The following is a 24,586-nucleotide window of genomic DNA, read 5'->3' as shown; positions in this document are numbered from 1 at the left end:
TGAATATTTTTTCCAGTTTAAATTTTAATTATTTATTTTGTTGTTACAAAAATATCCTAATGAACTGCCTTTTCCACATATACTGGTGGCAAAAGACAAGAGTTTCTTTGGGAATATGTATAGAAGTGGATTGTCGGGTGGTAGGCAGGCTGTGCACTTCACTATATAATGCTCTTTTCCCTCTAAATGGGGTTGTTCCGGTTGCCAAACCTATCAGTAGTGTATACATATTTCCACCTGATCCATCACTTTGAAAATATTGAATGTTATCATAGTTTTCAGCTTTTAACAATTTGATGAGTATAAAATAGTATCTCAATGCAGTTTTAATTTATACATATGTTTCTTTTTTTACTAAACGTTTTCCATATTTTTTGCTCACTCTTTTATTTTTTCTTGCCCATTCTTTGTCTTTTTTCTTTTTGTCTTTTAGCAGCCTTTTATAGATTCTGGATAAATCTTCCACTGGTTATATGTATTTCAAATATCTTTTGTAAATTTGTAGCATACTTTTTTCTGTATTGGATTTTGTCATAAACATAAATGAAAAATTTTAAATAGCCCATTTTATTAATAATTTTCTGTGTAATTTAACATATATTTTAATTATGATGTATTTCTCAGATGTCCAACTACATTTCCTTCTATAATATTTAAAGTTTGACCTTTCCTACAAATTTTAATCCTCCTGGAATTGCTTTTTCATACGATATGCACTGGGGGTGGCCAAGAACTCTGCAGAGTCTGAGATGTTACAGTACTTGCAAATTAGCCTGCCGCGGTTTCCAGGCTACTGGCAGAAGACACAAGATTCCTGGGTTACATCAATAGCAGTAGCTAGAGTGTCAGCATTACTGACAATTTCTCAGGCCCCAGTTCCCACAGGGTGCCTCAGAGAAGGTCAAGTGACTACAGCACACGGGTTTATGTTGAAGATGAACCCCAACCTAAGGGAATCTAAATCTTTTATAATGGGTAGTAAACATGCCTTACCTTTGCCCCAGAAGGGAGACCTTATCTATATTATACTCGAAAGTAATCAAAATTGGCCTTCGCTTCAGAAGGAGATACTGTCTTTCTCTTCCAAGGCTGTGTGTTGTATAACATTCCTTAAGAAGATAGTCTGCAATAAAGGCATCCAATGCTTCTGTTTGCAAGTCATGAAGAAATGTGAGAGGCCCATGGAGAATTGTTTCCCAACAGGGGTGCGCTTTCTCCCTCCACTCCCTCGTATTCATGACCAATTGTCTCAGCAGGATTTAATTCATAGTTTTTTTTACCCCCAGATATCTTTAATATAATTGGGTTTAAGTGACTATATTAACACAATATAACATTGTCAGTTTCCATATGTGTATATGTGTTTCTGGGCTCTCTATTCCTTTAATTGATGGTCTACCTCTGCATCAACCCCACATAACTTTACTTAGAGAACTTTAAAATAAACCTTGATCTGTGGGGAGAGCAATTCTCTCTTACCCCTCACAGACAAATGCCCACCTTGTTCTTCAAGAATGTCTTACCTATTCTTGTTCTTCTTTCTTAAATTTAAAAAATCTGCACAAGTTCCAATGTCAAACATTTTTTCTTTCTTGCAGTTCAGACCTTTCTTCTGGGATTGTTTTGCTTGCTTCAGAAGTGTGTTTAAAACTTCCTATCAGAAATTTTTGTAGGTGTCTCCAGTGGGACTTAACCACCATAGATAGGTTCTAAGCTTTATTTCCTGTACTCTGCATGCTGCCCTTTAAAAACTAAAGTTCTAGTCCTCAGACATCAGCAGATAGCGTGGGACAAGTGGCAGCTTTAGCTCATTTACTTCTCTCCATGAATGCTTTCACATTGTCTTCAACACCTCAGAAATTTTCTTGCCTTTTTTAGGCAGCTCAGCTACGCACTTTAAAAGCTGTCTTGTATATTTCATCTAACTTTCCAAGTTTTGCTTTGAGAGTGGTTTTCAGGATATCTAATCTTTCATATTGCCAGAAACAAGTCTTGTATCAATGTGGTTTTAAAATTCTTTAATCTCACAGAATTGTGTCTTGCACACAATAAACACTGAACAAATTTAACTGAACTAAGATTTCAGTTGGGTTTCTCTCATGCTGCCTCATCATTCCCAATAACCCAGTGCCCAATTTAGCATTTACACCATTAGATAATTTTTATCCTCTCCATAAAACTTTACAGAATTATAAAATATTGTAAACATACAGAAAATAATATAGTTGAAATATTTATACTTACCACCAAGATTAAACAGATGTTAATATAATGCCCTATTTTCTCTAGTCTGAGGTTATATGGTTATTAAACAAAGCAATGTATATTATCATAAGCTCTAATTCAATTATTCCAATTCCTGAATGTAATTTTATTATAAATTACATTTTAATTAATAGTCCTTTTTTCTTCAATAAACATCCTTATATAAACTCTTGAAAATATATTTGGGAATTTTTTAAATTACAAGCCTACAACTTAAATTGCTGTATAATAGATAGGATACACTTACCTTTAATTCATTAGGTATACCCAAATTCTTATTTCTTTCTTTATGATTATGATGATGTCAATTATTACATAAGATAGGTCATTTTTACCTTATCTTATTATTTAATATTTACAATTTATGAAAAGTTTCTAGTTATAGTCTGCATAGGGATTATGCTGAAATATATTGTACATAACACCTTGTGTATAATTCAAATTATATTAAAGTTTATACTATTTAATAATGAATAATTAGGAATGAATGAATTGGAAATTCATGCCCCTTCTTTTTTTCTATAGGTATTTATGAGCCTCCATTTACTGTACTACTGCAGTGAACCAACCTTGGATGTGAAAATTGCCTTTTGTCAGGTGTGTGTTCCTTACAGGTAAAACAAGGTACAGTATATTCCCTTATATTTCCATTTTGCCATCCATCCTGCACATATTCCACACCAAATTCAGTACATATGTAATATTAAAAGTAGCGTGGGAAATAGAAATGGATACTGAGATGTTTTTTTTTCTCCCTAGTTCATTTAAGTTAGAATAAGAATGAAGAGATTTTTTTTTAATGATTATGAGTATAGTATTTAATCATTGTGTAAAGTAGTTTCTGACTAGGTTTCGCTCATACTTAACATTTTTAATATTTCTTTTCAAATCTTTGAAATGAGGCTTTAATCATGAAAAGAGCTGAAATCTCTGTTATTCCTCAACCTAGGGGCTGATGAGCCCCAGATAGAGGAGCCCCAATACTCATATGCTATAACATGCAGATCAATAATAAAATCTAAACAACAATAATGACAAAAAAATAATAAACTTAATAAATAAATTTCACCTATAATGATCAGTAAGAAGGCGTCCACAATGATTGGTAGTGTGAATGGGTCAGGTAAGAGACTGTTCTCTTATATTCATATGAACTCTGTTCATAAGAAAGAGGCTGCCTGAGGTGTCTATGCTTATTACATATGTTCAGGGTACGTTTAGGTATGTTTAGGGAAGTCCTAACCTAAGCCTTTTGTCAATGTGCAATTAATAGTGCTCCCTTTTATTTTCAGGAATGGTTCTTGAAAAATAAATTTTATGGTAACTCTATTTACTCCCCCAGCAGAGAACTTTGCATCAGTTTTTCTGTAATAATTTTCATTGTTTTTTCTCATTATCTGTGCTGTAAGTGGAGAATGATACACGTCCACTGAAACAAGGTTTAAAAAATTACTCTGCAGCTTCTATTATCTTAATACAATCTTTTCTGATTCTATTAGTATTTGATTATTATAGAAAATATACAAAAACATAAAGGGAAACAAAACATTGGTGCATTTACTCTCCCCAAGCATAGAATTGCTGTGAAAAAGTAAAATGTGTTACCTGCTATGAATAAGATTTATTGATCTGCCTCATCTTCCAGACCCCCAGATGTAGTGACTGAGTCTTAAGGCCTGCAGATAACTTCTCTTCTAAGAACTCTGAGTCTGGACAAGATATCTTGGCTAGAAATTGTAGCTCTACCACTTATTAGCCATTTAGTTGTAACCTTGAGCAAATTAGCCTCTCTGTGCTTGTTTCCTTATGTGGAAAAAGGGGAAAATAATATGACTGATCTTCTACAGTTATGAAAATTAAATTAGTTGATACTTGCAGAGCACTGAGAATAGTGATGGAAAATAGGTTTGTTAAATAAATAACTACATTTTAAACAAATTTACATTTACTCTTCTGGAGCTCCCATTGAGTTCCAGTGTTTTAGATATTATCAATATCTGGAATACTACTGCAGCTCTATGTCCTACCTGAACCTTTCCCCAGAACCTGACTTGTAGATTCAACTGCCTGTTCTACCTCTCAGCTCTGCTTAGACGTCTAAGAGGCATATCAAACTACGTACATTCCAAACTAAGCTCTTGATCTTTCCTCCAAAATTCCTCTGCTCTAATTGAGTAAATGCTAAATCCGTCTTTCCAGTTGGTTAGCACAAAATCTTTGGAGTCATTTTTGGGCAACACTTCACATCCAATCTGTCAGCAAATTCTGTTAGCTCTACATTCAAAATATATCTGGAATCTCACCACTTCTTGTCATTCTCTCCATTACCAGTCTGATCTAAAAGACCATTACTTCTTGTCTAGATTATTGCAAGAGCTTCTAATTTAGCTTACCCCCAAATAGTACTGAAAACAGTAAGAGTGATATTTGAAAAACACAGGTGAAATCATGTCATGCTTTGGCTAAAAACAAAACAAAAATCTTTCAATGTTTTCCCATTTCACTTGTGGTAAAAACTCAAATTCTTATAATAAATAGACAAGTCTTTACCATGTAGCCACTAGAGATGCCTCCCTGAAATGTTCTTCCTTTATTATTCACTTGACCCACTCCTTCACCCACTTCAAGGCTTTGCTCAAATGTCATTTTTAAGGGAGATTTTCCTGACTATCCTATTTAAAATTGCCTCTTCTAACCCTATACTTCCAACTCAACTTCCCTGTCTTTCTTTTTATTTACTGGTGAGAGAGAGAGAAGAGAAACATCTATTTGTTCCACTTATTTATGCATTCATTGGTTGATTCATGTATGTGCCCTGACCAGAGATAGAACCCACAACCTTGTCATATTGGGATGACGCTCTGACTGAGCTACCTGGCCAGGGACTTGATTTTACATTTCAGACTTTTGGAGAGGTTGTCTCCCATCCACAAACACTAAATTCAGAAGCTGACTTCATATAAACGTGGTTTAAGGGAATCAGTAGATTGACCATGGGTATATTTGAGGGTCTTGGTGTTTTTTAAATGAATGGTCATATATGGTTTTGAAATATAAACTGATAAAACTTTTCTTTACTATTTTAGTTTTTCATGTAACAGGGAAAGATAATTTTTTAGCTCTCTTTTTAAGGAGTTTCCTCTCTTGTGTATTATATAAGGGAGCTCGACTCTGACTTTCTTCTACACCTGCTTTGAGGTATTTCATTTAATTTTGCACTCACTTTCTAAAATCCCAATGTACGGGCTTCAGTGCATGGACGGTCTGTGGGTGAATTATTAAAGACACAACACGCTATTGTAGAAACAGCACATTATGAATCATGAAATGAATCATTTATATATATATACTATCAGGATGATAACAAACCTACCTACTTGTGCAGGGGCTCCGCCAGCAGGGCCCTCCCAGCTGCCATGGAGAATAAGTCTACCAAGACATGATCTGCTTGGGGAGGAAAGGTGGCAGATATCCCGAAGGAGAAGGGCCAGAAGCCTTTTCCTCAATGGGCTTTTATTGGGTTTAATTTGCATAGGAATACAGGGCTTATGCTTAAAGCTCAATCACTGTTAGGCAGTAATGATCAAACAATAGATAGCATTCAAAGAACTCTGAGGGCTTATTTTGAGGGTCAGATAGCTAAAGGGCCATAAAACTTTGGGGGAATAAGCTCCTTTCATACTTGGGCCCTTATCATTTAAATTGAGGGTATTAGCAAAGCAGGTTTCACAAGATTTTATGCATTCTTTCTTAGGCCTGATCACCCTGGGGAATCCACCCTTTCCAGCACAGGCCCCACCCACCTCCGGCATTGTTTCAGGCTGAAGGCAGGCAAGGGAAGTAAGGTAGCCAAGAGACTAGGAAACTTCTTGCAGACAGAATGAGGACTCAGGCTATGGCAAAGGGGAGGGGCGAGAGTCCATGACCCCCTTTTTCTATAGCTCCTCAAGTCCTTCCCTGAGGGCCTCTTTGTGACTGTGCCTGTCAGTAGGTCATCCCTCCCTTGAGGAATCTTACCCATCATTGGCTAACCGGTCATGCACTGGGGACCAAGCAGGGTAAAGTAAGGTGGGCAGAGGTGGTGCTCCTGCCAGGGAGATAAACTTTGTCTCCTTAGTGGCTTATGGTCCCAAGGTCTTTTTACTCAGCCTTACCCATGGGGGTTTACAGCTTCTGAAACCAGGCAGGGCAGTTCCCAACACCTACTTTCATGAATAAGTTTTTCGTGTTGCTTAACGATAGTTTTTTTTTTTTCCATGTGCCCGCCTGAGAGGATGGCTATAGCAAATTTCAAAATTTCAAGAGTAAATTTAGTGTCAGATTTATGTCTTATTTCTTGGGTAGATATTTTTCTAAAAATGTATTAAATAATTCAATTAATGAATAGAATTAGCAATGTTACTAAAGATTAGCTAACAAATAATGTAAAGGTCCCAAGATTAGGTTTTGTAATGATGAGCTTTTCTGTATTGGTTACTTGTATGTGTTTGGTTTGCTTGAAGCACAAAAGTTTGGACTTGTTGAATGGCCTTAACCCAAATATTAATGTAGGTTATTAATATTACAAGATTAGTCATGGTTGAGGTATTAATAAGATTAAATGAAATTATTGCTTATATCGTTCAAAAATAGTTGTGCTGTAAAATATCCCAGAATATCTGTGATTTTCAGTATATGGTTAATTATACTCTATAAAAAAAGCATCAACTTGTATATTTCATCTTGATCTATATAGTATTCTTAAGTAATCAACTAATTCTTTAAATGAACTGTTTTAATTTTATTATTCTTCTGATGTGATGCTTTGAAAAATATATTAAGTGATCATTTTGCTTTTCTGCACAGGAATTATCTGTGCAGATAAATTTTTCAGTAAATGAAAATGAATGATGTCCAGTTTGGTTCTGGGTTCCAAAATCATTTCTAGTTTAGACTGTGTCTTTCAACACTTCTTTTGCTCATCTTTTCTAAAGATGAATACTTACTTGGTTATATACTCTATATATCTCTAACTTATACCAAAAAAGGTCAAGGCCATTAAAAAAGTATGTATTCAAATATATGAAAACCAAGACTTTGGAGAATGTAGAACTACTAAAGTTAAAAACTAATTAGATCTTTTTATAATGTACAATGAAAGAATGATAATAATATGACTATATTTAAGAATAATATTCTTTATTGCATAAGTGAAAACAGGGCATGTTTCATGTTCTTAAAGGTAGCATTTGGTAAACTTTATTTTTTCCCCTAAAAATCCAAATATATATTTTAGAGGTAAGTTACTGAAATCCAGACAACTAACTTTAAACCTTTTGATTCTTAAGTGACTTTTTACTGTCCTTATGATAAAACAAAACCTCTTACACCCACCCTGTAACGTTTATTTTTTTAATTCTTACTTATTAGTCTGGAAATTTTGACCTGCCTTGATTATATAATATCATTTATTATTGCTATTTTGTATTTCTTTTTTTATTGTAGAAAAATTAGGAATATGTAGCTCAAAAGATGAATTTAGTTTGTTTAGCTTAGATCATTGTGACAGTAGTTTAGATCATTGTGATAATGAAGCCAGCATTCCAACTCTGATGATCTAAGAGAAAATTTAATATTAAGCTCCATGGAGGCAGAAGCTCTATATTATTACTGCCTAGAACATTGCATGGTGCATTTGAAGACCAAAGTAAATATTTGTTGAATGAAAAACATACCATAGCAATAGATCGGCCTCAAATCTCAGCGACTTACCTGAGCAAAATGTTATTTCCTGTTATACAAAGTTTAGTACAGGTTACCAAGTGTTCTCATTTACCTGATGAGTCAGGAATTTCAGCTTCTGCCATCGTGTGACTGAGGAATTTAGGCTTTTGCCAGCTTGTGATGTTCTAGCTAAGATACGAGTGTGTGAAAAGTGATGGATTGTGGGGGCATGTTGGTGACTCCAGCCACATCTGCAGTTGTCCACTTGCCAGCAATAGTTGCATAGCCCCAACAGGACTTCAGGGAGGCTGGGAAACATAGTGGAGCACACAGTTATCCCTAGACTATTGCCTCTACCACAGATGAAGACACAGAAATGAAATATTTTATTACCCGACCATTCTGAACCTCATGGGTTACATGCTGATTTTACAGCAGTATCATAATGCCATGGGGTGGCATTATGGCTTAGGCCAAATTTGGTTAAAACATTCTAAAACTGCTAATTAGCTCTGTGTCTTTAAATGTTATCTAATTTTCAATAATAATGATAATTACAGGTATAGTAATAAGCTTTGTTGAGAGTTTCATATAAGTTTATCCAAAGCTAAGAACTTTACATAGATTATCTCATGTAACACTCTCACTGATGAAAGGGAGCAGATTACCCTTATTCCATAAATAAGGACACTAAGGCTAAGGTTGTAAAATAAAACTCCCAGGACTTCTCAATCAGGATTCTTAGGGAAGCTGGGTTTTTACCCTTTGCTAAAACTCTCAGTTTAGGATTTCTCAGTTGCAGCTGAGAATACTAATTCTTACATAAAATGATTTATGCACATCCTGGCACAGTGTCTGGCCCTGTGCTTATATCAGCCCCATGCTTAGCAGATTTCCAAGCAGTACTAGTTTCCTTCCTTCTTATAGGAAGAACTGGCAGGCAGAGCCATGCCAGCTCTACTATTGATTTGTGTGCTTTTTCACTTAATTGACAATAACAATTAAATTTAAGTCTTTTTTTAATTTTAATTTTTTATTGTTATTCAATTACAGTTGTGTGCCTTTTCTCTCCATCCCTCCACCCCACCCCAGCCAAACCCCCCTCCCTCCGCACCTCCCCCTTGATTTTGTCCATGTGTCCTTTATAGTAGTTCCTGTAATCCCCTCTCCTCACTGTCCCCTCCCCACTCCCCCCTGCCCATTGTTAGATTGTTCTTAACTTCAATGTCTCTGGTTATATTTTGTTTCCTTTTTTTTTTTTTCTATTTATTATGTTCCAGTTAAAGGTGAGATCATATGGTATTAGTCCCTTACCGCCTGGCTTATTTCACTTAACATAATGCTCTCCAGTTCCATCCATGCTGTTGCAAAGGGTAGAAGCTCCTTCTTTCTCTCTGCTGCATAGAATTCCATTGTGTAAATATACCATAGTTTTTGGATCCACTCATTGCTTCAACAGATGGTATTGGGAGATCTGGACAGCTACGTGCAAAAAAATGAAACTCGATCACCAACTTACGCCATACACAAAAATAAACTCAAGATGGATAAAAGACTTAAATATAAGTCATAACACCATAAAAGTCCTAGAGAAAAACATTGGCAGGAAAATATCAGACATTCCATGCAGCAACATCCTCACAGACATGTCCCCTAAAGCAAGGGACATAAAGGAAAGAATAAACAAATGGGACCTCATCAAAATAAAAAACTTCTGCAGGGCTAAAGAAAACAGCACTAAATTACAAAGAGAACCAACAGTATGGGAAAACATATTTGCCAATGATACCTCAGACAAGGGCCTGATCTTCAGAATATATAAAGAACTCACACAACTCCACTCCTGGAAGACAAACAACCCAATTAAAAAATGGGCAAAGGACTTGAACAGACACTTCTCCAAGGAAGACATACAGAGGGCCCAGAGACATATGAAAAGATGCTCAGCATCACTAGCCATCAAAGAGATGCAAATTAAAACCACATTGAGGTACCATCTCACACCTGTCAGAGTGGCCAACATAAACAAATCCACAAACAAATGTTGGAAAGGATGTGGAGAAAAGGGAACCCTAGTGCACTGTTGGTGGGAATCCAGACTGGTGAGGCCACTGTGGAAAACAGTATGGAATTTCCTCAGAAAACTAAAAATGGAACTGCCCTTTGACCCAGCAATTCCGCTGCTGGGATTATACCCTAAGAACCCTGAAACACCAATCCAAAAGAACCTGTGCACCCCAATGTTCATAGCAGCACAATTTACAATAGCCAAGTACTGGAAGCAACCTAAGTGCCCATCAGCAAAGGAGTGGATCCAAAAACTATGGTATATTTACACAATGGAATTTAAGTCTTAAAGTTTGTCTGTGTTATTGATTTGTTATAAGTCATTGATTCCACAGAATAACTGTCTCTGGGCCCATCCAATACAACAGTTATATACGTGCCAGGCTCTAATCCTCTTTAGGGAGTAACACTTCAAGAAACAGTGGAGAAAATATGCTCTCAACAGAGCAAAGACTAATTCTAAATGTCGTTAAGTATTGTTGTCTCAAATCTCCCCCTTTAAAAACTAATATGTAAACAATGTGATTCAGATTCAAAACAGGTTAAACACATGCTTTTGAACACATAACAAAAAGAACTGCAGGCACTGTTTCTGGGAACTTTATGTAACAATCCTGGAGTGGCATCATGAAGGACTTCAATAAGCTAGGCATAACTATGAGAATGACTAGCTCAATATCATTTGTGCCAAAAGCAGAATCATCACTTTAGGCTGAGACTTTTCAGTATCCAAAAGACAAAATTAAAAGAATACAGATTGACCAGTTAATTTTCTGGAGATGCATTTTGTAGCTAATTCATTTTGGCTGTCCTATTGAAACAGATCAATGTGATATCATAACACCTTTAATAGTGCCTGGCATACAGTAAGTGTCAATAAATGTTTAAAAATAAATGAAATTAGGCCCTTTAAATTTCTATGCAGTTCTGAAAACCCAGCTCTTCATCACCAACACCGGATTGTCTGCTTCAACTCTGAGTTGTTTAATGTTGAGTTAAGTTCAAACTCTAGACTGAGATAAATAAAAGGAGAACATGGTATTTATTCATTTCTTTTGATTTTCTAAGCTCTATTCCCATAACTCACCTTGTCATAAGAAATCAACTTCATCGTTCTAAATTATTTTGGCTAAACTAGTGAGTGGTTTGGTAAAAAAAAAAAGGGAAAGAGAACATGTTTTGGAGTTGGATGAACGTCAGTTCATATTAACTCAGATCACTAATTAATAATTGTAAGACTTTGAGCCAATTAATGACTCTGCATGCCACTTTTCTCAGCTGTTGTTAGTGTTAAATATAGTATACAACAGGATACAAAGTTCGCCTTTAGTGAGTAAGCAATTAATACTGGTTCACCTTTCTTTTCGTGTCTTTGATTAAAAAATATTGTATCTAATGCCTGTTGTTTGATTCCAGGTTTATTATAGAAAGAACTATTGAATACATTCTTCCTGAAATTAAGTGCTAGAGAAATCTTACTTTGCCTATGAACTTATATGATAAATGTATGAGATTAATGAATCAAAACTCGCCACTCATTGTGGTTTTGTTGTGTTGAGATTATTTTTTCCTTTGGCTTCCAGAAACATGGCACTAAGTTTTGTGCTCCAGGAAGTAGATATTCATAACTTAAGTGTTCTGGTAAAATTGTCATCTCCCAGCCTCTGATTTAGTTGACATTTGTTCTTAAAACTGGATTTAATGGTTTTAATGTTCCTCTATGTTTTATGGTGAACTGCACAAATACTTTTTTCAATATACACAGAATATACTCATACATAATAAGTAAATGAAAGGATAAAATGACTAGTTCAAGGTTTTGTTGCTATTGAGTGTAGAACTAATCCAGGCACGGTGCCATTTTCCAGCTATATCATTCAAAAGAAGCCTAGGACGCTTAACCTCTAAAAATTCTTAAACCTCAGTGTTTTCTCCTCTCCTCAGAAATTAATTAGCAGTAACATAGGACAGTCATGTATAAATGAAGATTGGGAGGGAGTGCTTCTGGAATACAGGTTATTAAATTTGAGAAAAATTCAATCAAAGCTTTGGACACCTGCAGGATAAGTTCAGTAATATGGGACATTTTTCTTTGCAAAGCTTCGTAGCTAAAGCTAGTAACTGAGCTGATGAAGGGGACTCATTGCACAAGGCCCTTTCTTACAAGTCTACATAGAATGCAGTCTTTTTGCAGAACAGATTATATTCAGACTTCCTGTCTGCCTACCAAATGGCAGTGGCAAGAAAGCCTTCTTTTAATTCAGCTTTAAATTTTTTTAGCAGATGGGAGATGGAGAAGAAATGAGTTTGCTTTGAATTTTCACAAAGAGAATTCTATTATTTCCAAATAAAAATGCTTGTTGAGTCATTTAAAATACAAGATTAATATTCAGTGGAGGAATTAGTTATTTTAAAAAATGTTTTGATCAATCAACAGAATAGACTATTCTAAAACTATTGTTATTTTGAGCCATATTGATCTTCAAAAGTTACCACTGTAGTGATTTATAATTTTTAAATATATTATCCTTCTTTTAATTCACTCTTAATCTATATATTAATTTCTTCTCTGGAAAGAGACTTTCCATTTTGATGAACATTTATGAATACCTGTGAATTTCAGACATTCTTCCCAGGTAATTTAGCATGAATTTAGCAAGAGAGATGAGGGAATCCTTGTTTTCATGAGCTAATTGAGAGAACCCTGGCCAGGCACTGTATTGCACCCTGAGATAGGAGAGTGTATCCCTGGGAATATGACAGCTGGGTCTGCTTAAACAACTGCTGATATCAAGGAGAGTCATCCTAATAATGTTTTGAACATCCACATCCTTTGTTTACTTGGTTTGACCTGCATTGCTTCCAGTTTTTGCCTCTCCAAATAACCCTCTTTAATGGTGACATCTCTTATCTCCCCTATTTTTTTAAAGGTTTTATTTATTTATTTTTAGAGAGAAGGGAAGGGAAAGAGAAAGAGAGGGAGAGATATATTGATGTGTGAGAGAAAGATTGAATGGCTACCTCTTGCAGGCCCCAGCTGGGGACTTGGCCTGTGACCCAGGCATGCGTCCTGACCACAAATCAAACTGGTGACCTTCAGGTTCACGGGCCAGCACTCAACCCACTGAGCCACACCAGCCAGGGTTGTAGTGGTTCTAAGACTGATAGTTGCCAGAGGGTTGGGAGACTGGGTGGAAAGGTTAAAGGGTTAACAAGTACAAATTGGTAGTTACAAAATAGTCACAGGGTGTAAAGTACAGCATAGGGAATATCGTAAATTATATCACAATAACTCTGTATGGTGCCAGGAGGGTGCTGGAAATATTGGGGGGTTCACTTTGTAAAGTATGTGATTATCTAACCTCTATTCTGTATACCTAAAACTAATAGAAAATAACATTGAATGTAAACTGTAACTAAAAAATAAAATTTAAATAAAGTAAAATAGTCATTCTGCAAGTGTGGAGCTTCTTAGAAATACAAACTCTTAGCCCTACCACTGTTCTGTTGTATCAGAAACTTGACAATGGAATTCAGTAGTCTGTTTCACAAGCTCCTCAGGTAGTTTTGATCCATGTTAAAACTTCAGATTCTCTGCCTTAGGCTATTGGCCTTCTCAGTGTGAACCTTTTGTTTTCCCTTTTTGGGTTCTAATCATCAGCACTCTTTGTTTCTTCTCTTCTTGGGTTCAGAGAATAAATTATGTGACCTGAGCTAAGGATATTCTAAAACATAGAACTGGAGACATTTTTTTAGCATTGATAATATTTTTCCCTAGCATGCTTAATAGCACAATTTCATAGGCACTTAGAGAAAAGTTTGAATTTTATAGTCATGACAAGGAAGAAAGCATAGAAATTGGGGATAAAATATACTGCATTAAATATGTTCTGAGCTTTTAGAAACTCAGCTTGGATTTGTAGGCTTAGGATGCAAATGAGATCTGGAGGAAATTCTTCAACAACATTATTTGCCATCCAAGAACATTTCTAATCTTGTTATCCCTGTGTCTTACTGCTGATAATTAAAATAGCCTTTTCCCAATTATTTGAGGTACTTCCAAGAATATATTTTCTAAATTTTAAATTTTATTTGAACTTTAATTCAAAATTAAATATAAAGGGGATACTTGAAACAAAATTGTGTATGAATTCACAGATATTATAATGATGATTTTCAATCTTATTTTGAGAAATTATGTGCTCTGGAATGAAAATAAAAGATTATTGAGTAATTAGAAAATATATCAGAGCATTAGGCATTTCATTTGAAGTTTTTATTTGTATCTTTTTGACTGGGATTTCTCCTGTTGCTAAAAGTTTTGCTCCTGGCATAAAATCTGTGATTGCTTAACCATTTTACCGAACTACAACCAAGTCAATACATAGTTTCCCCATTACATACATAGTCCTGTTGTAGATATGCACTGCAAAAAAACCAAGGGGTCTTCTCAGGAGTGTGGACGATTGCCACGATGCAATGATCTGTCCTATGAGAGCACTGGGGTGCCGGGTGATCCGTGTCCTAACGAGGACAGCGGTTTCCAGTTTGTGTGTGCCATGCACGAGCAATAGAATCTAGCTGTCCGTAGAGTCACAAAGTATGCTCCCTGTGGCAGATGCAGAAATACTGTTTCTGCTGCTTACTAAGTGTTTTACTTTTTAAATATCTCAGGCAGAGCTGTATGATCTGTTTTACAATCTTGAGGGGTAAACCCCTCCAGTGAGTGGCTCTCAACATGCATCAGAATACTCAGAGGGCTTATTAAAGCCCATTGTCGGTCCCTGCCCCACAGAGTTACTGATCAATTGGTGTGAAGTTGAAGTGAACATTTGCATTTGTAACAAGTTTCCAGATGAGGTAAATGTCCTACCCATTGCAGAACAAGCAGCATTGTTCGATAAGCCAACTAAATTTAAGCCACATCCCTTATCATGTGGCATATAAAAACAGGCATGAATCTCCCAAAATGCCTGCTAAGGGTTATGCCCCCTCTAATGGTATAGATCTTTCAATTTGCAATTGCTGGGATTGGGGAGGAAGCCACAAAACATGTGAGTGCTCAAAACCTGAACAAAATCACTGAGGAGAGGGGTGACTACGGGCTAGGCATGTATGCCTCAGGTTAGACAATATTCTGTAAGGTCCCTTCTAGCTATAGAATCTATAGTATTTAATATCACAGAGTGCAATATGAGGTCATTTCTGGGTGAACAAAAATCATGGATAATTGATATTTACATTATATATATCCATATCATGATTTAAAAATTCTTTTTTAATATATTTATTGATTATGCTATTACAGTTGTCCCATTTCCCCCCTTCACTCCACTCCATCCTGCACACCCACTCCCTCCCACATTCCCCCCCATAGTTCATGTCCATGGGTCACACATGTAAGTTCTTTGGTTTCTACATTTCCTATACTATTGTTACCCTCCCCCTGTATATTTTCTACCTACCATTTATGCTACTTATTCTCTGTACCTTTCCCCGCTCTCTCCTCTGTTGATAACCCTTCATGTGATCTCCATTTCTGTGGTTCTGTTCCTGTTCTAGTTGTTTGCTTAGTTTGCTTTTGTTTTTGTTTTAGGTGTGGTTCTTAATAACTGTGAGTTTGCTGTCATTTTTACTGTTCATATTTTTTATCTTCTTTATCTTAGATAGATGCCTTTAACATTTCATATAATAAGGACTTGGTGATGATGAACTCCTTTAACTTGACCTTATCTGAGAAGCACTTTATCTGCCCTTCCATTCTAAATGATAGCTTTGCTGGATACAGTAATCTTGGATGTAGGTCCTTGCCTTTCATGACTTTGAATACTTCTTGCCAGCCCCTCTTGCCTGTAAGGTCTCTTTTGAGAAATCAGCTGACAGTCTTATGGGAACTCTTTGTAGGAACTGTGTCCTTTTCTCTTGCTGCTTCTAAGATTCTCCCCTTATCTTTAATCTTGGGTAATGTAATTATGATGTGCCTTGGTGTGTTCCTCCTTGGGTCCAGCTTCTTTGGGACTCTCTGAGCTTCCTGGACTTCCTGGAAGTGTATTTCCTTTGCCAAATTAGGGAGGTTCTCCTTCATTATTTGTTCAAATAAGTTTTCAATTTTTTGTTCTTCCTCTTCTCCTTCTGGCACCCCTATAATTCGGATGTTGGAACGTTTCAAGATATCCTGGAGGTTCCTAAGCCTCTCCTCATTTTTCTGAATTCTTGTTTCTTCATTCTTTTCTGGTTGGATGTTTTTTTCTTCCTTCTGGTTCACACCGTTGATTTGAGTCCCAGTTTCCTTTGCATCACTATTGGTTCCCTGTACATTTTCCTTTGTTTCTCTTAGCATAGCCTTCACTTTTTCATCTAATTTGTGACCAAATTCAACCAATTCTGTGAGCTTCCTGATTACCAGTGTTTTGAACTGTGCATCCGATAGGTTGGTTATCTCTTCGTTGTTTAGTTGTACTTTTTCTGGAGCTGTGATCTGTTCTTTCATTTGGGCCTTTTTGTTTTTTTGTCTCAGTGTACCTGTTACATAAAGGGGCGGAGCCTTAGGTGTCCACCAGGGTGGGGTAATGCTAGTTGCTGCGCTGTGATGCTATATGTGGGGGAGGGGCCGAAAGGGAGCAATGGTGCTTGTTCCACTCTCAGCCTGATTTCAGTTACGTCCTCCACTACCCACAGTCAAATTGGGCCTTTCTGGTGTTGATTCCCGAGTGGGTGGCCCTGTGCACGCTCTAGGCCCCTGTGGGTCTCTCCAATGAGCTCTCCTGTGAGGCTGGGAGTTTCTCCTCTGCTGCATCAACCCCCAAGGGTGTTTCCAATCAGAGGTTTGAGGCTTTATTTCCTGATGCTGGAGCCCTGGGTTGAGTGGTCTGCTTTACTCCCTCACTGTTCCTCCTGGTTTATCTATGTGCGAATTTGGGGCCACAGGGGCCGCCAGCCACCACCTTGTTGGGTCTGCTCGCTGCAGCCTGGCCTGCCCTATTCCACAATTCGCCACCTCGCTGGATCCGCCAGCCACAGCCTTGCTGCGAGTCCTCACCACCCAGCTGGCCATCTCTGCACCTCCTACCAATCTGGATTAGTGTTTCTTCTTTATCTCCTTGGTTGTCAGACTTCCATACAGTTTGATTTTCTGTCAGTTCTGTTTTTTTTTTTTTTAATTTTTGTTGTCTTTCTTTTGGTTGTGCGAGGAGGCACAGTGTGTCTACCTACGCCTCCATCTTGGCTGGAAGCCATAAATCATGATTTAAAATTTCAAAGACAGATTCTTCAATTGGTAAATATAATTGGTAGAAGAGCTTATCTTAAAGATAAACAAAAGGTACAACAATTGAGATTTAATATCTAAGCTTACCAAGAATAAAGAGTTGTCATTTAGTATTTTAGAATCATCTTAATTTGGACTAAAATTGTTCAGTATTTAATGCAGGATAATAGCATCTTTGATATTATTGAGAATAAATGAAGTCAATACTATTTAATCAAAATTTACCTAGTTAAAAAATTAAAGCTACATATTATTTTGTACCACAGTTCTTTCTGAGAAAGTAATGTAAGAAGTCTGTCCAGAAAGTATCCATCCAATTGTTATGAAAAATAGAGACATTTATTGAAGAAGAGACAAGATACATTGTACATAGGACAGTGATGCCACAGTCCCCTTCAAAGTAGGCACTTTGGGACCTCACACAGTTCTCCCAGTCACCATCAGCTGCCCTGTCATATTTTCCTGATTCTCATTGATTGTTTGAAATCTCTTCCCTTTCAAAGATGATTTTAGTTTTGGGAAAAGGCAGATGTCACAGGGCACCAAATCTGGGAATAAGGGGGCCTGAGTCACCTGGGTGATTTGATGTTTTGCCAAAAAACTCTGCATGGACATGATGCATCAGCAGATGTGTTGTGATGAAGCTGCCAATCACCAGTTGCCCATAGCTGTGGCCTTCTGAATCATCCGAATAGTTTCTGCAGAGGAATGTTTAAGCTTAATGCAAAATTTGATGCAGATTCATTGCTTTACTCAGTCATTTTGAATACAATGGTCATGCAGTACACATGCTCACTCAATGGCATGTACTGCCCCCACTGACTAGTACAGTGAAGTCATCATTGTTCACGCATGTGCATTCCAGTCCACTCTCCTTGGCTGCCAGGTTACATCGATGACATGCAAACTGTTCTCATTATATTAACAGTGGCTGGACTTTTCCCACATAGACCTCGTAGATGCATTCTGCTATTTTTCCTCATATGGCTGTTATAATGGCTGAACAGGGTTTGCCTCTGAAGTATCTAGCATAGTCCCTGGGACCAGTATATGTTTAGTAGATGTTGGCTCCAAAATAATTAAGTGGTTTTTAATGAAACATTTCAGGAAAGGTTATGCAGATTTAATCTAAGAATATTTTATTATAAATAGTTTTAATATTGAAAAAAATTTTTTAATCATCCCAGGTAATCTTACATGGATGAATAGATCATTTTTCTATATGATAGATGACTAAGTATTAGTAATCATTAAAAGAACAGGTTTCTCTGTAGCTCATCATTTTGGTCATTCACTTGTCTCATGTTACTGTTGTTCTTTTTCACAGGGATTTGACAAACAAGTGGATGTGTCATATATTGCCAAACATTACAACATGAGCAAAAGCAAAGTTGACAACCAATTCTACAGTGTGGAAGTAGGAGACTCAACCTTCACAGTTCTCAAGCGCTACCAGAATCTAAAGCCTATTGGCTCTGGGGCTCAGGGAATAGTTTGGTAAGTGGAATAGATTTAATTTCTATTTTTAAAAGGAACACACTGTGTCAACTAGTCACACATGCATGCACACACAACACAAACAAAAAAAACATAGAAACATTGCATGACTGGGAGGGAAAAACACATGCAATTGAAGAAAAATAAAACTGTGAGCAATATTTGTAATTTGTTACCCATTTTCTAACAATATGTATAACGAATTGTGACCACTTTTTCTGGTTTCAAAAAATATTAATTATACACCAGCCATGAAAAACCCTCAGGGATCCAGAGGTCTACTAGCTGTTATTAGTGCAATTTAGAAAATTTCATTTGAGTTTTCACAAGAAATGAAGGAATATGTGCTAAGATAACTAGCAAATAAAGTCCCCTACATTCTAAAGAAGTATAAATGATGTCACAAATGTTCCTGTGACTTTTGAAGTTCAATGTTTAACATTGTTATCTATCAGAAAAGTGGTTTTTTAAAAATATTTGCTGAATGTTTCCATACAGATTCTGTGATCCATGGTCATAAAATTGCCATTTGAGTGGCCAATTGAAATGATGACAAATCAAGATCTAATTTTGCTGTTATAAGGTTGATAAGCATTTCATTTAGATAGTTGTAACTAGTATAGCAATTAAATGTATTTATCATGGAATTATTAGTATAATGATTTTTAATTTGATGGCTTACACTTATAAGTAAAAGTTTAGGATATGCATTATAAATATACATATATTTATATTTATAAAAGAAAATTATGCCAATATTTGTATTTGTTATATAAATTACTGCTGTGTTAGTAATGTTCATTTAGAAACACTTTTAAAGGATGAGACAAAGACTCATTTTTTTGAGCAGTTTTAGATTCATAGCAAATCTAGAGGCGGGTACGGAGACTTTCCACGCAGGGCTTCCCACTTTACCAACATCCCCACCACAGTGGCACATTTATTACAATTGATGAACCAGCATTGACACGTCATAATCACCAAAGCCCATAGTTTACATTGGGATTCACTTCTGGTGTTGTATATCATATGGGTTTGAACAAAAAAAATGGCATGTTTTCATTTTTATGGTATCATACAGAATATTTCCACTCTTCTAAAAATCCTCTGTGTTCCTCCACCACTCCCTGCCTCTTGAAACCATTGATCTTTTTACTGTTCCCAAGTTTTGCCTTTTTCAGAAAGTCAGTTAGATGTAATTATACAGTATGTAGCCTTTTCAGATTGATTTCCCACACTTAGTAATATGCACTTAAAGTTCCTCCATGTCTTTTTATGGGTTGATACCTTATTTCTTTTTAGAATTGGCTAATATTCCATTGTCTGGGTGTGCCATAGTTCACTTATACATTCACCTGTTTTATGATGTCTTGGTTGCTTCCAAGGTTTTGTCAATTATGACTAAAGCTGCTTTAAACTTCTGTGTACAGATATTTGTGTAAACATCAGTTTTAAAGGTTCACTTCATTTTGAGAACTGGTTTTAAGTTTACTCTAAATGCTTAGTTGATTCAAATGGGAAAAGTGCAGAGTTGGGGTACTTATTAAATAATTTACTAGCATTTAAACCTCATTTATCAAACATACCAAGTCTTTTACACAAATTTACCTATTATATTTTAATCTTTTCTAATGTCAATTGGTTGTTCTTGCAATTTGAAAGGTAGAATATTTTAATATTTTTAACAATGGGTCAAACCTTTTATTTTGAAGGTAGTTATAAAGATAAAGCAGTGTACATATGTATGTATGTATTATGGTGCAAGTGTGAGGTGAACCCCTTTGTGGCACAAAACAATTTCATTGTTTAGCAGGGAGAATAATGGTTGCCCCAAAGATTATAGTGCCCAGACCCTAAACTCCCAAATCCTTGAATATGTTATGTTACATGGCAAAAGGGACTTTGCAGATGTGATTAAGGTTAAGGGCCTTAAAATTGGGGAGGTTATCCTAGAATATACAGCTGAGACCAAACTAATCACATGAGTCCTTAAAACTGGGAAAGAAAGGCTGAAGAGTGGGTCACGGAAATGCAATGGGAGAGGAGAAATAAGAGATTCGAAACATAAGAATCTCTTATTGGTCCTGGCATTGAAGATGAAGTAGAAGGGTCACAAGCCAAGGAATGGGGTGGCTTTTAGAAGATGGACTGGCTCTTGGGTGGCAATCAGCAAGAAAATGGAGACCTTAGTCATACAGCCATGAGGAATTGAAATCTGCCTACAAACCCAAATGATTAAGGAAACAGATTCTTCTCTAACACCTTCAGAAAGGCACTCAGATTGCCAGCATCTTGATGTTAGCCTACCGAGATGCATGTAGGTCTTCTGATCCGTGGGACTATAATATAACAAATTTGTGTTGTTTAAGCAGCTAAGTTTGTGGTGACTTGTTGAGACAGCAATATTAATACATGTGGTATAGTAAAGATTCTACTATTAAGATAACTGATGTAAATCTCATAAAAGCAGGCACACTAAATTATGTTTTCACAAGAAAAAGTTCACAGTGCCTCTGTCAACCCTCCCTTGACTGTGAAATTCCCACTCTCTCTCTTTTTTATTCCTCACCTGAAGATATGTTTATTGATTTTAAGAGAGAGGAAAGAGGGAGGAGAGAGAAAGAGAGAGAAAGGAAGGGAAGGGAAGGGAAGGGAAGGGAAGGGAAGGGAGGGGAGGGGAGGGGAGGGGAGGGGAGGGGAGGGGAGGGGAGGGGAGGGGAGGGGAGGGGAGGGGAGGGGAGGGGAGGGGAGGGGAGGGGAGGGAGAGAGAGAAAAACATTTTTGTGGGAGAGAAACATCAATCGTTTGATGCTCCAACCAACTGAGCCACCCAGCCAGGGCCCTACTTCCTTTTGAAGTCACATCTTTAACCTTCGGTAACATGTGACCCTGTGCCAGGAGGATAAAGTGTGCATGAGAGGGCCAATGTTAATGTCTACACAGCAGTAAATAGAGTGAGGTTTAATTTTTTTCTACATTAGAATATATCCTTGTATTTACTTCTACATTCTATTAGATGGTTTGTGTACCACCAGGAGAGTAGGAACTCCTATTTAGGAGATCACTGCTTTCATGAAAGACTTTCAAAATGAAATAGAAAATAAAACAAAACCAAAAGTTCTTATAAAGTAGGACAGATGGGAGAGGGAGAAAACAGTGTGGTTATTGGCTGTTTTATTAAATGGAAAATTGTAGAACATCAAAAAGTTTTCTTAAGATTCTCAGTTAAGATGCCCAAATACTTACTGGGATTGTTTCATTTCCCTTTAATTAAAACTCCCACAGAAAATGGGGATTGTTAGTGAAAGGAAGCTGATAGCCCTTTAATGATTCAGAAATAGATCCAAAGCAGAAATTTTGCTTAAATGTTAACAGACTGTCACAGAAAGGTTTGATAATCTACCATTAACAATTTTGTAGTATGTTTTTAGGACATTTTGGACCTCTGTTTCTCCTTGTACAGAATGGAATCATCTTAGGTCTCAGGCATAGTAGCAGAAAATATATTCATTTAAAAAAAATTTTATTGTATTTTTTCCATTACCAATTATCCACATTATAACCCCTTCTCCGCTGCAATCACTACACTGTTGTCCATGTCCATGAGTCCTTTTTCCTTTTGGCTTGATTCTGCCACCTCCTAATGCCCCCACCCCAGAGCAGTCAGCCTACTCTTATCTATGAGTTTATTTCTATTTCACTTATTAGCTCTGTTTTTCCATTAGATTCCACATATGATTAAAATCATATGGTTTTGTTTTTCTCTGACTGGCTCATTTCACTTAGCATAATATATTCCAGGTCCATCCATGCTGTTGCAAAGGGTAAAACTTTCTTCTTTTTTATGGTTGAGTAGTATTCCATTGTGTAAATGTCCCATAGTTGTTTTATCCATTCATCTACTGATGGACACTTGGGCTGCTTCCATATCTTGGTGATTGTAAATAACACTGCAGTGAACATAGGGGTGCTTATGTCTTTTTGAATTAGTGTTTTGAATTGCACTGTTGGTGGGAATGTAGATTGGTGCAGCCACTGTAGAAAACAGTATGGAGTTACTTCAAATAATTAAAAATCAAACTCTCTTGACCCAGCAATTCTAGTTCTGGGAATTTATCTGAAAATATATTTCAATAAATAAATGGCCTTGGGTAAAATTATTTTTATTTATTTTTTAAAATTACTTTATTGCTATTCAATTTCAGTTGTCTTCATTTTCTCCCTTCCCCTCCCCCCACCCCATCCAAACCCACCTCCCTCTCTTGCTTCCACCCTCCGCCTTGGTTTTGTCCATGTGTCCTTTACAGTAGTTCCTGAAAACCCTTCTCCCCACTGACCCCTCCCCCCTCCCCTCTGGCTATTGTTAGATTGTTCTTAACTTCAATGTCTCTGGTTATATTTTGTTTGCTTTTTCTTTGGTTGATTATGTTCCAGTTAAAGGTGAGAACATATGGTATTTTTCCCTTAATCCAGCTTTGGCTTAAGGGAATGCTGTGGCTGGTTTGATCTCCCATCCAGACAACTAAAACTTCTGATCAGTAATAAGGCTGTTTTACTTTCTTATCATTTGTGTTCACCAATGAAGCATTTCTAGTTACCTTCAAGAACTTTTCCTTTTTATTCATTCACAACTGGGCTGTTTGGCACAAAAGGCTTACCTTTTGGTCTATCTTGGCTTTCACCATGCCTTCCTCACTAAGCTTAATCATTTTTAGCTTTTGACTTAAGTGAGAGACATATGACTCTTACTTTCACTTAGTCACTAAGAAAACTTAGAGGCATTGTAGGGTTATTAATTGGCCTAATTTCAATATCATTGTGTCTCAGGGAATAGAGAGACCTGAGGAGAGGGAGAGAGGTGGAGGAATGGCTGGTCAGTGGAGCAGTCAGAAGACTTTAAGCTTGTTGTCCTATATGGGTACAGTTCATGGCACCTCAAAACACAACAGTAACATCAAAGATCACTGATCACAGATCACCATGACAAAGATAATAATAATGGAAAGCTTGAAATATTTTGAGAATTACCAAAATCTGATGCAGAGACATATAGTGAGTAAATGCTATTAGAAAAATGGCACCAATAGACTTGCTTGACACAGGGTTATACAAACTTTCAATTTGTAAAGAAATGCAATTTCTCTGAAGCATAATAAAATGAGGTATGCTTGTATTCTGCTTCTCTGTGTGAGCAGAGAAGTCCTCTGTAGCTTCCTAGGTGGAGAATTGCAAACTATGAGTTATTTAACAACAGTGCTCAGGAACCAGATGAGCAAATCATTTCAGAACATTTTTCCAAACATCAGAAGAGTGTTTCATTAGCATTGTTTCTATTTCCAGTTTCAGGAAAAAAAGAGAACATAGGGGGAAATCAACAGCAGGGAGTTCATTGTCTTTTCTCACTCCCTCCTTCTACTGCTTGCCAAGACAAAAAACATTTCTATTTTCATATTTCTTTCTCCAGAGATGATTCTAACTGACAATGAAAGAGATAGCAAAAGTCAACAACCAAGTTTAGCAGAGAAGACTTACCAAATTTGGTGGGCTCGTTAACTGAAAATAGCTGATTGTATAGTTTTAAATGACAGGATATAAAACCACATTGTTTCTTCTTTGGCATGTTTTCTTTGTCCTCTACATGTAATCAGCTTATAAGCAGTCCCAATCCAATTTCACAAAGTGATCTTCTACAGGATATTTATATCAAAGATGGACACTTACAACTGACAAATGATAAACTTAGAGTGGCTTATTGTAAAAAATCTGTGCCTAGAAAATTAAGTATTT

The 24,586-nt window shown here is 36.6% G+C and overlaps 1 protein-coding gene across 3 annotated transcripts in view; it reads left to right on the top strand.

The window, feature by feature from the left end:
* Positions 1–24,586, top strand: part of MAPK10 (mitogen-activated protein kinase 10) — a 312,569-nt gene that overhangs the window by 167,882 nt on the left and 120,101 nt on the right. For 2 of the 3 annotated variants that reach the window (XM_024574933.4, XM_024574935.4), the window contains exons 3-4: positions 2,791–2,862; positions 18,630–18,799. In XM_024574933.4, the coding sequence (XP_024430701.1) occupies positions 2,797–2,862; positions 18,630–18,799 (236 nt within the window). In that variant the 5' untranslated portion in view covers positions 2,791–2,796. Of the gene's footprint in view, positions 1–2,790; positions 2,890–18,629; positions 18,800–24,586 lie in introns of all 3 variants that reach the window. The other variant, XM_053923049.2, reaches the window with a different exon arrangement.

This window comes from Desmodus rotundus, chromosome 4 (assembly GCF_022682495.2).
Source record: "Desmodus rotundus isolate HL8 chromosome 4, HLdesRot8A.1, whole genome shotgun sequence".
Taxonomy (NCBI): domain Eukaryota; kingdom Metazoa; phylum Chordata; class Mammalia; order Chiroptera; family Phyllostomidae; genus Desmodus; species Desmodus rotundus.
The sequence above is the reverse complement of the archived record's forward strand: the minus strand, read 5'-3'. Positions and strand labels throughout refer to the sequence as shown.